The sequence below is a fragment of the Salvelinus fontinalis genome, chromosome 2 (genome assembly GCF_029448725.1).
Source record: "Salvelinus fontinalis isolate EN_2023a chromosome 2, ASM2944872v1, whole genome shotgun sequence".
NCBI classification, from domain to species: Eukaryota; Metazoa; Chordata; class Actinopteri; order Salmoniformes; family Salmonidae; genus Salvelinus; species Salvelinus fontinalis.
The window spans coordinates 66530487-66546802 of record NC_074666.1 but is presented as its reverse complement, the minus strand read 5'-3'; the positions used below and the strand labels follow the sequence as shown (position 1 = coordinate 66546802).

Sequence of the window (16316 nt, the reverse complement as noted above, 5' to 3'; positions counted from 1 at the left end):
GCACGATGCAGAATAAGTTACAAACGCATGTTTATCTAAAATATATAGGCCTACGGACAATCCTGATCTGCCAATGGGGTTTGAGTTTACATGAGGGTATCCAACTAGTTTGTATGGCATAACTGTATTGGTTGTCAGTGGAGTGAAGGGCACCTCTGGATACAGCGGATTCAGCACCATGGACCGAGCACCCAGCGGTTGGCTACCCACACATCCACAGACAATACTGTCTCTAGCGCTACGAGGGCGAGAGCGACATAGCAGAAACAGCAGCCTACAGCGTGGACCAATAGGATGGCTGCATATCAGGTTCACAGCCAACCCGAATATCTGCAGATGCCTGCATCAAAGCGTCGAGATTTATGCTGGGTTGCTTATTAAGGATACGTCCTCTATTTTTAGAATCTGTAGTATACATTTTATCGTTTAATTTTCAATGTTTAAATCTTCCTTTTCTTCTTTCTCGACTTTCCCTACGGCGTGTTTGAGAGAAACACCCCCCTCTGTCTGCTTCGTCGCGAGGACTGCGATAACAGCCGTGCTATTGATTTTTGCTCTTCAATGGAATACATTTTTATTCTAATAGCGAGTGTTGGCAATACATTTCGCATCTGCTGTGTACCGGTATTGCCCTCTATGAGAAAGAGACTATTCCATTATTCTTAGCTGAAGATTGAGACACCACACATAGACACAGCAAGAACCGGGAAACGTTCCTTCATAGAGCCTTGTCTTGCTCCTAGATACCCCAGGACCGTGGACAGCGCTTGTGCCAGTGGCCGCAGCTCGGTGTGAAAAAACAACTATTAGGCCTATCGATTAGTCACAATCATAACATTATACTCAAGAATTGACTAAAAGTGAAGATTACAAGCCGTGAATCTATATGGATTAAACCAGAAGACTACTGATTTGAAGGTAAGACATTGTGACGTTATGAGCAGTTGTTATTCTGCCGCTTGTGTCACCATCATTATCAAGTGATTTAATCAACATGCTATAAACAATACAGTATATTCGGTTTCTTTATCATTGCACTGTATTTGTCTTTATTGGGCACAATTAAGAAACCATTCCATATCTTGGTAACGGAGAGTGGAAATGTCTTCAATAATGGGTCATGTGTCATCAATAAACAATATTTATCGATATCCCAAATAAAAAATATGTAACATCAACAACTATAATATCTATATCTATATCAAAGCTGTCTTGTGCTAAAGTGGATGGTGTTTTCATTCAAGGCTTCCATTTTGAAGCTAAGATGGATGCTTGCGCACATTTCTTTATCATGCTTCGGTGGCCCTATCTCGCTCCTTATATAAAAGTCATAGTAATGATGTAATGTTTTGCCTGGTTAGATTCATTCAAATTTGCATTCGAAATTAGAGATATGGAACATAATCCATCTTATAAATGATATTAACATCACGATTGAAATGAATATTAAAACCAATCCTAATTTCAAAATTGTATAGTGAATGCTGCGAGATTTGGCCGTTATGAATGGACTGTCTGTGAGGTGTTTTATCTAGTCCCAAGGTCTATTCGTTCATCTGTGACTAACAAAAAAAACAACATGCAACTATGAATCTCCTGTAAACACAGGCTATTTAATAAACGTGATAATTATTCATAGCCCAATTAACACACATATAAGGAACTGATTGATTAATCTAAACCAAGCTGTAAAGGAATTTGATTTGGTTATAAGTTGGACATTTTTGATTATTTCGGTTTTAAAAGATAGGAAGTCAGATTTGCGTCTGATGTATATCAACTGAACAAACTAAAAACCATGTGTTTGAAATAAACACGAAATATTAATACTATTCAAATGTAATATCTAATGTATCTAATGCCTTCCAATTAATACAAATAATACAAATGACTTTACCTCCTGCATTTTCCAAGATCAACAGTTGTTGTTTTAAATAACTGTTGAAAATGCGTTCAGTAATCAATGTACAGCTCATCTTCAATACAATTGTCACCCAAATACCAAATGTTTACCATGCACAAAACGCTGCAGCATACTACTTTGTAATGCACTTTCTCTTTCGTTTATCGACAGGTACCATTTCCCCTCTCAGAGAACAGGCATCTTGGGTTCTTCCCATTAAAAACACTTTTGTCAGATCCCCCAGAGAAGAGAACCAACACTCCATCCATAACTCTCTCCCCCAGAGGAACCATGGGTACTGTACTGTCCCTCTCCCCCAGCTACCGGAAGGCGGCCCTGTTCGAGGATGGCCCGGCCACTGTGGGCCATTACACGGCCGTCCAGAACAGCAAAAACTCCAAGGACGCCAAGAGCCTCAAGCGCCAGTCCCTCATCAGTGTGTTGCCATGGAAACGCATTGTGGCAGTATCTGCCAAACGGAAAGGTTCCAAAAAGCTTCCACCCGACGACGGGCAGAAGGTCAGCACTGAGCACACCATCACCAACAGCCAGAAGCTGAAGAAGTCCCAGTCCTGCGCCAACTTGTCCTCTTTCACCACGCAGGAACCCACCATAGCTGCCACCATCCCCACCTCCAAGACCGTCTCCAACGTGGCCGCAGCCACCAAGAAGAACTCGCTGACCGGTTCCATTGGGGGCCAGGCAACGAACGCGGGCACACCCAAGCGCGTGATTGTCCAGGCCTCCACCAGCGAGCTAATGCGTAGTTTGGGTGAGTTCCTGTGCCGGCGCTGCTACCGGCTGAAGCGCCTGTCGCCCACCGACCCAGTGCTGTGGTTGCGAAGCGTGGATCGCTCCCTCCTCCTCCAGGGCTGGCAGGACCAGGGCTTCATCACCCCGGCCAACGTGGTCTTTCTCTACATGCTGTGCCGCGATGTGGTCTCCTCCGAGGTGGCCAGCGAGAGGGAGCTGCAAGCCTCTCTGCTCACCTGCCTCTACCTGTCCTACTCTTATATGGGCAACGAGATCTCCTACCCACTCAAGCCCTTCCTGGTGGAGGCTGAGAAGGAGGCCTTTTGGGACCGCTGCCTGGAAATCATCAACCGCATGAGTGGCAAGATGCTGCAGATCAACTCCGACCCGCACTACTTCACCCAGGTGTTCGCTGACCTCAAAAACGAGAGCAAGAAGGAGGAAGAGAAGACAAGGTTGTTGATAGGCCTCGATCGATAAGAGGAACCATGGGAAGATGGTAAAGGGAGGAACAGGGGAGAAGTGGGACGGGTGGGATGTGGATAGGGTCGGGGTGACACGCACGACTACAGAAAGAACACAAGTGTTGTCTGGTGTTCCCATCTTGTATTAGTAGGAAATTGATTTAGCTGGAGGCCCATAATGGCCAATCAGGAGGCTCTGGTGTCCTATATCATGTTAACAAGGCCAGTGTTTGGGCATTATAGTACTTACAGACAATCACACAGATAAAATGACTGATAACCTTTATTTTGAGTGAACAGTAAAACACTGCCTTCAGGACATTTGATAACAGAGATGCAGCTTGGTCTAGAGCTGGACACATATTACATATTACTTCAACAGCAGCCAAACCTGACAAGATTACATTGATAGAAAATGATGACCCATCACAAACCCAAAACAGGTAATCAAATGTCAATGACTTGAGTAAAAAGAAGAATGGCTGAGTAAAAAACAGATACATTTTATGTGTCCAGATTCAGAGTCAAGAGAATCACTTTAGGGACTTCCGAAAGCTGTGAGGACACTGCATCCCTTTTCCCCCTCTCCAAGCTGCATCTGCATCCTTACTGACCCTAAATATTAACACAGACAGTGGAAACACCAGACAACTTCACTGTAGTAGTCTGCTCGTGTACTGTACATACTTAGGGGGAGGGGGGGGGGGGAATAAACTATAAGAGAGTCATCAAAGCAACCAAAAGCAGAGCTAAGGAGAGGATCCGTGTGGACTCAACAAGGCAATGTGGGGGCACAAGAAACATCATGATTCCACTACGCATGAGATCACGTCCCATGTCATCACATGTCCCCTCAAGACCTCACGCCTTCACACGTCTCCACACGTCCTCTCACGTCTTCTCACGCCCTCATTTCCTAATGTCCTCCACACAATCACTAATTGCCAATGCCCCCTACCTCACCACCAACAATAGCCTGCCCAAGTCTACCCCCACAGCATTGCACTTCTTCCCACAACAAGCATGCCTGGTTTTATTTCACCATTTACAAATAAGAGTGGAACATTGCCAAACCTCATCCCCCACCACAGGCCTGATTTGTGTTTTGCTGTGGAGAGGAGGCTAGAAAGTGATATGGAATGCCAGTAGAACATGCTGCTGAGTTGATTGACTTCCAAAACAACACTCGTCGAGAACTACAGGAGACTGTTATTGTGGCACTTCATGTGATGTGTCCACCTGCTTGGTTTCCATTGAGGACAGAACAAAATGGATTCTCCATTCAGTCATCACCCTTAAAGAGACGCTTCCCTCCCCACTGATGGTTATTTATGTAACGACTTGTGTTGACATGCATGTGTGCTTCTATGGGTTCCTAGCATGCTGCTTTGTGTTCGCACACCACGGCTACGTCCTAAGGGGCACCTTATTTCCTATGTAATGGGCTGCTCTGGCCAAAAGTAGTGCACTACATAGGGAATGGGATGTCATTTGGGACATAGCTCCACATTATTTTAGACTGAGAGCAGTATGCTGCAATGCTGCCCTTACCTTAAATAATTATGCTATTATGATTACTGATTAAGTCTTCGTTTTGATGAAAACCCACCTCCTGCAAGGTTGGGATTTCGAGAGTCCTGTGCCATATCGTTCTGAAGATTAGGATTTATAAAAACAACAACCCAAGTCTTGGATCATCATGCAGAACAAGAAAGACTTCTTCATGCAATCATCCTATTCATTTCATTAGTTATTATTATATTATTGTGTATGTATGTTGGAGATGACAGAGCCAGTGACTTGTGTTCTACCAATGTAACTCAATGTAACAAGAGAAATAGGAATTATCTGTCCATTTCAGAATCTCCACTGACTTGGCTATGTAGCTCTCAATTTAAACTGCCATTGATACTATCAACAGTCTCAAACCTAATGAAAAATATGCATATGAAAATCAGATTGCAAGAGCCTGCGTACATAATCTTCCTGTATGATGTGTTTGGGATGGATTGGACGCTAGTTAGCTGATGTATAACTTTCAGATAAAATTGGAATTATAATTATCAAGACATTTTCTTTGCTGTTGCTGTTCAACTCAGCGAAGGGCAAGTCGCAAAGAACAGAGGGAAGGAAACAAATGTTTGGAATGGAAGACCCATCCATTTCGGAATGGAACACCCAGCCTGTTTGGAATGGAACATCCAGCCTGTTTGGAATGGAACACCCAGCCTGTTTGGAATGGAACACCCAGCCTGTTTGGAATGGAACACCCAGCCTGTTTGGAATGGAACATCCAGCCTGTTTGGAATGGAACACCCAGCCTGTTTGGAATGGAACACCCAGCCTGTTTGGAATGGAACACCCAGCCTGTTTGGAATGGAACACCCAGCCTGTTGGGAATGGAACACCCAGCTGTTTGGAATGGAACACTCAGCATGTTTGTAAAGGAACACTCAGCATGTTTGTAAAGGAACACCCAGACTGTTTGGAATAGAACATCCATCCTGTTTGGAATGGAACACTCAGCCTGTTTGGAATGGAACACAGCCTGGGACTCTATGGAACTCTATGGAGAGGGGTGAAGTTCACCCTGTATCCTCTTCTTTCTTTGACTAAGTCATAACTATGTGCCATGTTTTCACTTGCAACACAAACAAGACAACACATTTGTACAATACAAAGTTAATGGGGTTATTTAATTGTTTTCCTCCTTTTCATTTGTGAATCATATTGTGTGCAACTTTGTTGAACAATTAAGGTCAAAAAAGTGTTATTAGAGTAAAGATGAGGCAATCCGTGACTAATGTATGTGGATGTATGACTATGTATGTGAGTGAGACTTTATATTAAAAAATATACATTTGCAAGCCTTTTGAAATGTTCTGTTTCTTTGTGACTAATCTTGTGAATGAATGTTGAACATTACACAGATAGGCTTGGTGGAATTTTCATTGTTTTGGATAGACCAATCCTGTCCCAGGGACCTCACACTATAAATCCATCATGCAGACAGGCCAAATACTTTCTACCTCCTAGCCATATAAAGCACTGTATAAACAATATGAGGGGGGAAATCCCTTCATCTGTAGGCCTGTTGTTCTGCCCCTGAGCAAGGCAGTTAACCCACTGTTCCCCAGGGCCCCGAAGACATGGATGTCGATTATGGCAGCCCCGCGCACCTCTCTGATTCAGAGGGGTTGGGTTAAATGCGGAAGACACATTTCAGTTGAATGCATTCAGTTGTACAACTGACTAGGTATCCCCCTTTTTCTTTCCATGGAAGCCCCCCCCGTAAAAAGAACTTCACTTCCCATGAACCTGCGTTAGCCAGTCTAGCCACAATGAGGCAGTAGAGACTTGCTGCTCATCATGAGGAATGCTGAGCAACCTGCAGCTTGGAGATTTGAGAGGATAGATACTGTATCTAAGTACGATCATGGACATTGCTTCACCTTTCCATATGATAGGCTGGGTGGAATGTTGAATTAGAGAGAATTAGGTTGCTTAATATGTCTGCCAAACTATAGCCTATGTCTGCTGTGAGGTTGCTGAGGCAGCCTCTACTATCCATGGCAGGCCGATTTGAGATGACTACATTGCAGTCGAACTGCGGAGGATCACAGATCTCCAAATAACCTTGCCTTCCAAATAACTACTTACTATGTGATTAAGATGAGCAATTTTGCACCTTGTCTCGCTCAAAGGGAACCCCCTTAAAAACACTGAGAGCGCTTTGCCTTGCTCAAACGCTAATCTGCAGCGGGGTGGGCAACTGCAGTTCCGCATGGCCTTCTCTGAAGTGGTGGAGTGGTTAGGAGGAGCTGTCCACGGTTGGTGGTGCTGAACGGGCAGCCAGCTGTTTGTACGGGTGAGGACCGCTGTCCCTGGTCCTGACCAATGTAGATGCGCTGCCTGCAGAGCCGAAAGGAGCGCCTTCGCAAGATCCCACACACCCAGCACAGTTTAGAATCTAGATTCTAGCTGCTTATTCACAATTGCAGATCACAATATCAGTCTATAAACGCCAATAGCTACATTGTGTGCGTAATTCGTTAGCGCATATTATTTACTGGTAAGCTAGGCGACACACAATGTCACGTTTTGGTCATAGCTTGGTTAAATAAAATGATTTTATTGAGAATACTCAACATTAAACAGAGAATAGGCTACATGGATAAGAGTGTGTGAGAGTGGGAGGGGGGACACACATGGGATCAGGAGGTAAACCATTCCCTAAAATCGCCAGCCTATCGTGCAACGTGAGGGACGTTCATTGCAACGAGATCATTGACGAGGAAGAAGAACGTTAATCTAGGGCTTCCTCTGAATTCGGCCAATCAAAATCGAATGCGTTGTTCTCGTCGGTGTAGTGTGCAGTGCGTGAAGCGTTGGTTCCTCCTGCGCAGCTAGATAGGTAGGATACAGTCCATCTGCCTCTGCCGTCTCCGTCCGCTTTCAGTGCTGCCGACTGCCATATTAATTACCATTCAGAGCTGCACCTCTGAACATCACCAAACGCGAAGATGGCGGCCCGGGTAAGATATTTTATCGGTTGTTCAATATCTCATTGTCAAAATAAACATTTTCTTTCGTTGTAAATAGAATACAATGCCGAGTGTGATGTATGGCTTCCAGATACGCGAAGGAAGGAGGTTGCCAGCTTTCAAATGGCAAGAATTTAGCTGCAGCAACGTCGAACCTGAATGTCAAGTTCGACGTCGGCTCTGCAATTTCAATGCAGAATATTTTTTTACGCCCTGGCGTTCAGCTTGATAGGCACCCGCACAATCTGGTTTTGACGGGTCGCAGAAATAATTTATCTGTCTTGTAGAATCATCCTACAGTCAGCGCTGGGAAGCTTTAGGCCTCTACAGCTAGCCACTGCATTAGCTGAGTGAATCGGTTGAAGCTAATCCTGGATTGTACTTGCCCTTTAGCCGACAGGATGCTTAAAGGGGCAATTAAAACCTTTTTATAGGATATCCGTGCAAAAAGTGCTTGTAGTAATTTTGTGAAAACATATCACAGCAGCGCACGCAGGCTTCCTTGTCCATAGCACGACCTCCTTGTCCATAGCACGACCTATATACAGTAGCCAATGGCAGTTTTGTGAGTCCGGAGTATAATCTATGCTTTCTTGCATTGAAAGCTATTTTTGCGCTATCTAGATCATGGTTGGGCAAACCCCCTTTTTGTATGCCCACGGATCAATTTCCAAAAACATCTATTTTTGGGGGGGAACTCAGTCAGGGTCAATTTACTGTTGAGAGTTAGAATGGTAGAAGAAACAAGGTGTAATTTCAACAGGTGGTTGTGGATCATCAGCAGTTCCCTTGTTAGGTCTATGTCAGTCACTGACAGTCACTTCATTAGCCCGTGTCCGCTTGCATTCGTTTGGTAAATTAGCCTTACCAGCTATCTAAACGTGTAGTAATCATGGTCGAATTACCGACCTGGTCTCCCCATTGATCTTGTTAGTCACTCTCACTCAGATATCATTTTAAAAACTGCAAACATTTCTCTCCACTCCATTGCAAAATGAGTAGAATTGCAGGAAATTACCTCTAAAACTAAAAAGGGACCCAAAAAATAACTTATGGCCACCAAATTTCTTCTAGGCCTCCACCCCAATCAATATTGCCCGTCGCCTAATTAAGACAAGCAGTGCATGACAAGCAACAATCTGTCACCGATAGAGATGCATTCCAGCCAGGCAGCCACAACCTATAACAGGGGTAAACAGCCCTGTTCCTGGAGTACCACAGGTATATATGCTATGCTCAACTTGAACAGACAGCACCAGGCTGATGCATTACGTAGGTTAGCTATGCTCTGCCTGGCCTGCTGATATGGACTGATGCCAGTGTGCTGCCAAATTCCTATTGGAAATATCCTATATCACTGGATTTTAATCACAGGATGGAGCACAGTTTCGAGCTGGTTGACTGTCAAGTTATCCACCGCACCTTGTATGTACTGTATGTAGGCCCATCACTAATGCTGATTGAAGCTCTTCTCCTGTCTCTCCCAGTGTAAAACCATGACATGTTGTGGAGATCTAAGCTTGCCCATTGAATTTACATAGCTCAAGGCGAAATTGTAATATAGGTGGGGCATAATAGCGCGAGATTTTCAAATCAAGGCCTATTCCATTGGTTGATGTTGTTGCCCGCCTGCATTATTCAAACGTGTATCCAGAAGACAACATTGGCAATACCCCTCTGTGGTTTGAGAATAAGGACTGAAAACTGAAACCATGAGGAACACCTTTCCATTCTCAGTGGATTCTCTGTTGAAATATAGGCCTCTATATTTACAACAAGACAGCTTTGATTTGTCAACAGGGTTTGCATCCAGCCAGGGCACCGTGGGCACACAGACAAGACCAGAGGTGCAATTTGTCAAAGTCTGACTAGAGCTATTGTGTTCCTTTTTAAACATATCCGCCAGAGGTGTCTGTCACAAATTCCAGGGCCCTATGCACTGCTGAGTTACATGACAAGGCATTTTTTGGTTGAACAAAATATTTTCCCCTCCAGTGCTCTAGTATAATGGCCCTAATGAAATTACAAGACAGTATTGAACATGCAATCTTTACACTATGAAAATAACAGAAATTACATTCTTTAAGATAGTATTCTACTCTTTCTTGCCATTAAGTGTCAAGGCAATGATTAGCTGTTGTACATTAGTGTGCTGGACTCAGCAGTTCGTTTCAGTCGACAGACTTGTTTAAGGCAGCTGATGATACATTTTTAGTCAGTCGCAAAGCATGAGTCAACTGTGTCCACTGGCATTGGTCTCCCTCCTTCCCTCGCCCTTGCAGAGTGCACTGCACATTGTTGCTGGGCCTAGGGTGTCAGAGCTGCCGAGAGGGACATAGATGGTATCACAGACTGACAGCACACAGCGGACATTTTACAACAGAGGGAAATAGCCTACATGAATACCCTTTACAAAATGTTCTTACTAAGAGTGAAACATAAGAAATGACGCAGATTCACTATGAACAGTAGACCTAGGGAATGTATACCGTAGATGGCTGTCAGAGAATGACCTTTGTTTGTGTACAGTAAAAGTCAAAAGTTTGGACACACTACTTCAAGGGTTTTTCTTTATTTTTACTATTTTCTACATTTTAGAAAAATAGTGAAGACATCAAAACTATGAAATAACACATATGGAATCATGCAGTAACCAAAAAAATGTTAAACAAATCAAAATATATTTTATATTTGAGATTCTTCAAGTCGCCACCCTTTGCCTTAATGACAGCTTTGAACATGTGGGATTCTCTCAACCAGCTTCATAAGGTAGTCAGCTGTAATACATTTCAATTAACAGGTGTGCCTTGTTAAAAGTTCATTTGTGGAATTTCTTTCCTTCTTAATGCGTGAGCCAATCAGTTGTGTTGTGACAAGATATACAAAAGATAGCCATATTTGGTAAAAGACCAAGTCCATATTATGGCAAAAACAGCTCAAATAAGCAAAGACCCAGAGTTACCTCTGCTGCAGAGGATAAGTTCAATAGAGTTACCAGCCTCAGAAATTGCAGCCCAAATAAATGCTTCAAAGAGTTCAAGTAACAGACACATCTCAACATTAACTGTTCAGAGGAGACTGCGTGACTCAGGCCTTCATGGTCGAATTGCTGCAAAGAAACTACTACTAAAGGACACAAATAAAAAGAAGAGACTTGCTTGGGCCAAGAAACAGGAGCAATGGATATTAGACTGGTAGATATCTGTCCTTTGATCTGCTGAGTCCAAATTTGAGATTTTTGGTTCCAACTGCCGTGTCTTTGTGAGACGCAGAGTAGGTGAACGCATGTTCTCTTCATGTGTTGTTCCCACCATGAAGCATGGGGGTGTGATGGTGTGGGGGTGCTTTGCTGGTGACACTGTCAGTGATTTATTTCGAATTCAATGCACACTTAACCAGCATGGCTACCACAGCATTTTGCAGCAATACGCCATAAAGGGACTATCATTTGTTTTCCAACAGGACAATGACCCAACACACCTTGAGGATGTGTAAGGGCTATTTGACAAAGAAAGAGAGTGATGGAGTGCAGCATCAGATGACCCGGCCTCTACAATCACCCACCTCAACCCAATTGAGATGGTTTGGGATGAGTTGGACCACAAAGTGAAGGAAAAGCAGCCAACAAGTGCTCAGCATATGTGAGAACTCCTTCAAGACTGTTGGAAAATCATTCCTCATGAAGCTGGTTGAGAGAATGCCAAGAGTGTGCAAAGCTGTCATCAATGCAAAGAGTGGCTACCTTGAAGAATCTGAAATATATTTTGATTTGTTTAACACTTCTTTGCTTACTACATGATTCCATATGTGTTATTATATAGTTTTGATGTCTTCACTATTATTCTACAATGTAGAAAATCGTAAAAATGAAGAAAAACCCTTGAATGAGTAGGTGTGTCCAAACCTTTGACTGGTACTGTATGTGTGGTCATTCATGGCCTTGTAGTAATGGGCATCTTTTACATGGCCGGTGGTTTAGAAGAATCTACATCCTATGTTGACATCTGATCCTCTTCATTCATGAGCCCGCTCCCGTCTTTGTATTTTAATTGGGAGTTAACATATGTTTATGTAACATACAACAGTGTAAATAAACAAACACAACAGCGCACCGGAAAGATTACTTAGACAAATCTGTGTTCTGTGCAAGATGGGATGGAATGGGGGAAGTTTTCAACAGGACAAGAATCAGGATATAAGATCGTTGCGTGAGTGTGACAGGATCCGAGAAAATGACAAACTGAATTAGATAATATTCTCCCTCCTGTGAACCTCTACACATCCTCTACAACCAATAACCACCCCAAACTATAGCAGCGCCAGACAATGTTCTCTGTTCTCTCCATACTGTACTGTCTTTAGTCATCCTATTTAGCTAAGCTAGCCTGCCTATGTATGCTGCAGAGTTATCATTTTACTAGTTCTTCAAAGCTAGCACGTTGGGGGCGTTGAAACAACGAAACCCCATTCATTTTCAATGTAGGGAAGCAAAGTGAGCAGGAACCGTTGGGCGATACAAGCATGGGCGAGGGAGCGTGAACAGGGCGGGACCAAAGTTGGGAAAAGCTTAACTTTTGTCGCGTACTCCTCGACATCACGTTGCAATTGACCAATCCAGGGTCACTATAGTTTCCAGACCCTACTGGATTGGCTGTTGATACCTAGCACTACCTCGCATGCTTGCTTGCTTGCTAGCACCGAAATGAGGGTGAAGCTAGTGTGGCTATCCGTATAGTGGATCACTGCTGTAACGTAACAGGCGTAAAAGTGTATCCATGGGCTTGTACGACATTGCAGCCGGATAGTGCAGGTGACAGAGATGAGATGATCACTTTAAGGAATACAAATAATAAAGTCATCAAATAAAAACTAAGTAATACACACAATTGAAATATTTTATTATTTCATAGTAATTTCCTATTTTGTCTACCCAATGTGGACCTGACTGAGACAATGGAATATTTTAAATGTTTTTGGCAATTTCCATTAAGAATCTCAAAAATAACTTGAATGTCATTATTTTTTTAGTGCATTTAATGTGAAAAAAGAAAACAAATCGTAAAACCCGGTATAATTGATTTCATAATCGAACCAAAACCAAACCGAACTCGAAAATCACTAATCGCTCAGCACTACCGCGATGTTTTTTTTAAATATAAAAAACATGAACCAGAGGAGGATTTAATGATGAGAGCATTTTAGCTCTCCACAGGCCCTTTATAACGAAAATGGGTAATTCATTTAGCTAGGCTTCTGGTAAACTAATTATCTCAGAACAGCGTAGTGTCAAACATCAAACATCTCCCTCGCTGTTAGTCACGTGTTCAGTAATACACAGCACTGGTGTATATGACATATAAATTGGTCTCATTTAATTATTCAGTCTGCAGCCATGTTTTTTACCATCAGATATGTCACACAACAAAAACACTAGTCTCACTAACATTTCTATAAGCCTATGTTTTTATGATCTTATGCACCAGATATCTCTCTGCGTATATTGAAAATGTTATAACAACATGGGTTGTATGTCTTTATAGCCATATCTCCACGATGCGTCGTGCCTAAGAACAGCCCTTAGCCGCGGTATATTGGCTATATACCACATCCCCTCATGCCTTATTGCTGAATTATAGCCACATCTCTATATGTATATGTTATGTGCCTATATACACATATACATGTGTATGAGTGTACAGTGTGTGTGTCTGTGTAATCTCTGTGTTGGTGTAGGGTCTTCATCTGTGTGAGTGTTGAGCTGCAGCTATATTTAGAGAGAGTGACTCTATGTGCCGCGGGGGCATTGCAGTGGACCAGGCTTGAACAGTTCAAACACTCTTTCCATCAGACACACAATTCATCTGATAGTTGTGATGGGATTATGCTTAGACTGTACAAAACAAGAAGACCTCGTAGTTGAGTTTAGATATTCTCTCGGATTCTGAGCAGGGTGATGACCAGGGTGTTTTCTCTAGGACAAGAGCGACCTTCAGATGTGTCCTCTTGCCCTGCTGTGATGCGTTCACTCGCTAAGCAGTGGTACGTTCCTCTATCTCTGCTGGAGGCGTCAAACAAAGAGCATGCAGGAGAATCAGCTAACGAGGACAAAGCAAAATAAAACTCATGTGAGTTTAATTGTATTGGAATGGAACCAGAAGGCATAGACATCCTTGGTAGCAACATTTGCCTGATATATTTAGAAAAGCTTGAAGCCTCATTGCTGGCTGGACAGAGCAAAGAAAGGATATAAAAAAAGTATAATAATCAAGTTACAATTATCTTTCACATTTGGCAGCTACATTGTGTCACTCAAAAATAGGAAGGGAAATTCCCTACCGCACAACGTAGCCAAATTGCACAGAACAAATACAAGCACATGACCTTTTTGAATCATAATCTACAAAACATAACATACCCTGCAAGTGTGGTGTCTGCATGGTCTCTCCCTGCCATTAAATCTCTCCAACTTCAATGTAATTACTTTCCAGTAGGGCAAGACAGCCAAGAACTAACTTAAAGTGATTTTTCTGAAACAGAAAAAGGAATTGGCTTTCAAACCTACCATATTAGCTCAAAGTCTTCAGCTGCTTCTGAATTCATAACACATACAGTTGAAGTCAGAAGTTAACAAACACTTAGATTGCAGTCATTAAAACTCGTTTTTCAACCACTCCACACATTTCTTGTTAACAAACTATAGTTTTGGCAAGTCGGTTAGGACATCTACTTTGAGCATGACACAAGTAATTTTTCCAGCAATTGTTTACAGACAGATTATTTCACACACTGTATCACAATTCCAGTGTGTCAGAAGTTTACATACACCAAGTTGACTGTGCCTTTAAACAGATTGGAAAATTCCAGAAAAGTATGTCATGGCTTTAGAAGCTTCTGATAGGCTAATTGACATCATTTGAGTCAATTGGAGGTGTACCTGTGGATGTATTTCAAAGCCTACCTTCAAACTCAGTGCCTCTTTGCTTGACATCATGGGAAAATCAAAATAAATCAGCCAAGACCTCAGAAAAAAAATTGTAGACCTCCACAAGTCTGGTTCATCATTGGGAGCAATTTCCAAATCCTGAAGGTACCACGCTCATCTGTACAAACAATAGTATGTAGGTATAAACACCATGGGGCCACGCAGCCGTCATACCGCTCAGGAAGGAGACACGTTCTGTCTCCTAGAGATGAACGTACTTTGGTGCGAAAAGTGCAAATCAATCCCAGAACAACAGCAAAGTACCTTGTGAAGATGCTGGAGGAAACAGGTACAAAAGTATCTATATCCACAGTAAAACGAGTCCTATATATCTAAATAACCTGAAAGGCTGCTCAGCAAGGAAGAAGCCACTGCTCCAAAACCACCATAAAAAAGCCAGACTACAGTTTGCAATTGCACATGGGGACAAGGATTGTACTTTTTGGAGAAATGTCCTCTGGTCTGATGAAACGAAAATATAACTGTTTGGCCATAATGACCATCGTTATGTTTGGAGGAAAAAGGGGGAGGCTTGCAAGCCGAAGAACAACATCCCAACCGTGAAGCACGGGGGTGGCAGCATCATGTTGTGGGGGTGCTTTGCTGCAGGAGGGACTGGTGCACTTCACAAAATAGATGGCTTCATGAGGGAGGAAAATGATGTGTATATATTGAAGCAACATCTCAAGACATCAGTCAGGAAGTAAAAGCTTGGTCGCAAATGGGTCTTCCAAATGGACAATGACCCCAAGCATACTTCCAAAGTTGTGTCAAAATGGCTTAAGGACAACAAAGTCAAGGTATTGGAGTGGCCATCACAAAGCCCTGACCTCAATCCTATAGAAAATGTGTTTGCTGAACTGAAAAAGCGTGTGCGAGCAAGGAGGCCAACAAACCTGACTCAGTTACACCAGCTCTGTCAGGAGGAATGGGCCAAAATTCCCCCAACTTATTGTGGGAAGCTTGTGGAAGGCTACCTGAAACGTTTGACCCAAGTTCAACAATTTAAAGGCATTGCTACCAAATACTAATTGAGTATATGTAAACTTCTGACCCACTGGGAATGTGATGAAATAAATAAAAGCTGAAATAAATCATTCTCTCTACTATTATTCTGACGTTTCACATTCTTAAATTAACTGACCTAAAACAGGGGATTTTTTACTAGGATTAAATGTCAGGAATTGTGAAAACTGAGTTTTAAAATATTTGGCTAAGGTGTATGTAAACCTCCGACTTCAACTGTATCACTGTGCTGACTCTAAATGCCCTTCAAAATCTGACCTATGGCCTTCTTGTTGACTCGCTTACAATGGTTTCAAGTAAAGATTGGTGTAGGGCAGGGGTGTCAAACTCATTCCACGGAGGGCCTAGTGTCTGCAGGTTTTTGGTTTATCAATAAAGCCCTAGACAACCAGGTGTGGGGAGTTCCTAACTAATTAGTGATGTTAATTCATCAATCAAGTACAAGGGAGGAGCGAAAACCCGCAGACACTTGGCCCCCCGTGGAATGAGTTTGACACCTGTGGTGTAGGGAGAACTGATCCCAAATCAGTTTGTGAAGTAGATTGTGTATGCACTTTTTTCTGGTGCTGTTATGGAAATAACTGATTTGTAGACATAGTATACTGGTAAGATTGTCAAACTACCATGGAAAAAGTAACGCCTCA

General features: G+C 42.7%; 2 protein-coding genes across 3 annotated transcripts in view; both read left to right on the top strand.

Moving 5' to 3' along the window:
* Positions 1-208: 208 nt before the first annotated feature.
* On the top strand, positions 209-5987 carry LOC129823839 (cyclin-dependent kinase 5 activator 1-like). The gene is made up of 2 exons (XM_055882874.1): positions 209-918; positions 2075-5987. The coding sequence occupies exon 2, from the start codon at positions 2195-2197 to the stop codon at positions 3134-3136; it is 942 nt and encodes a 313-aa protein (XP_055738849.1). The 5' UTR covers positions 209-918; positions 2075-2194; the 3' UTR covers positions 3137-5987.
* Positions 5988-7405: 1418 nt separating this feature from the next.
* The window catches only part of LOC129823825 (vesicle-fusing ATPase-like), a 33326-nt gene continuing 24415 nt past the window's right edge, over positions 7406-16316 (top strand). The window contains exon 1 of one of the 2 annotated variants that reach the window (XM_055882860.1): positions 7406-7655. In XM_055882860.1, the coding sequence (XP_055738835.1) occupies positions 7644-7655 (12 nt within the window). In that variant the 5' untranslated portion in view covers positions 7406-7643. The remainder of the gene's footprint in view (positions 7656-16316) is intronic. The other variant, XM_055882853.1, reaches the window with a different exon arrangement.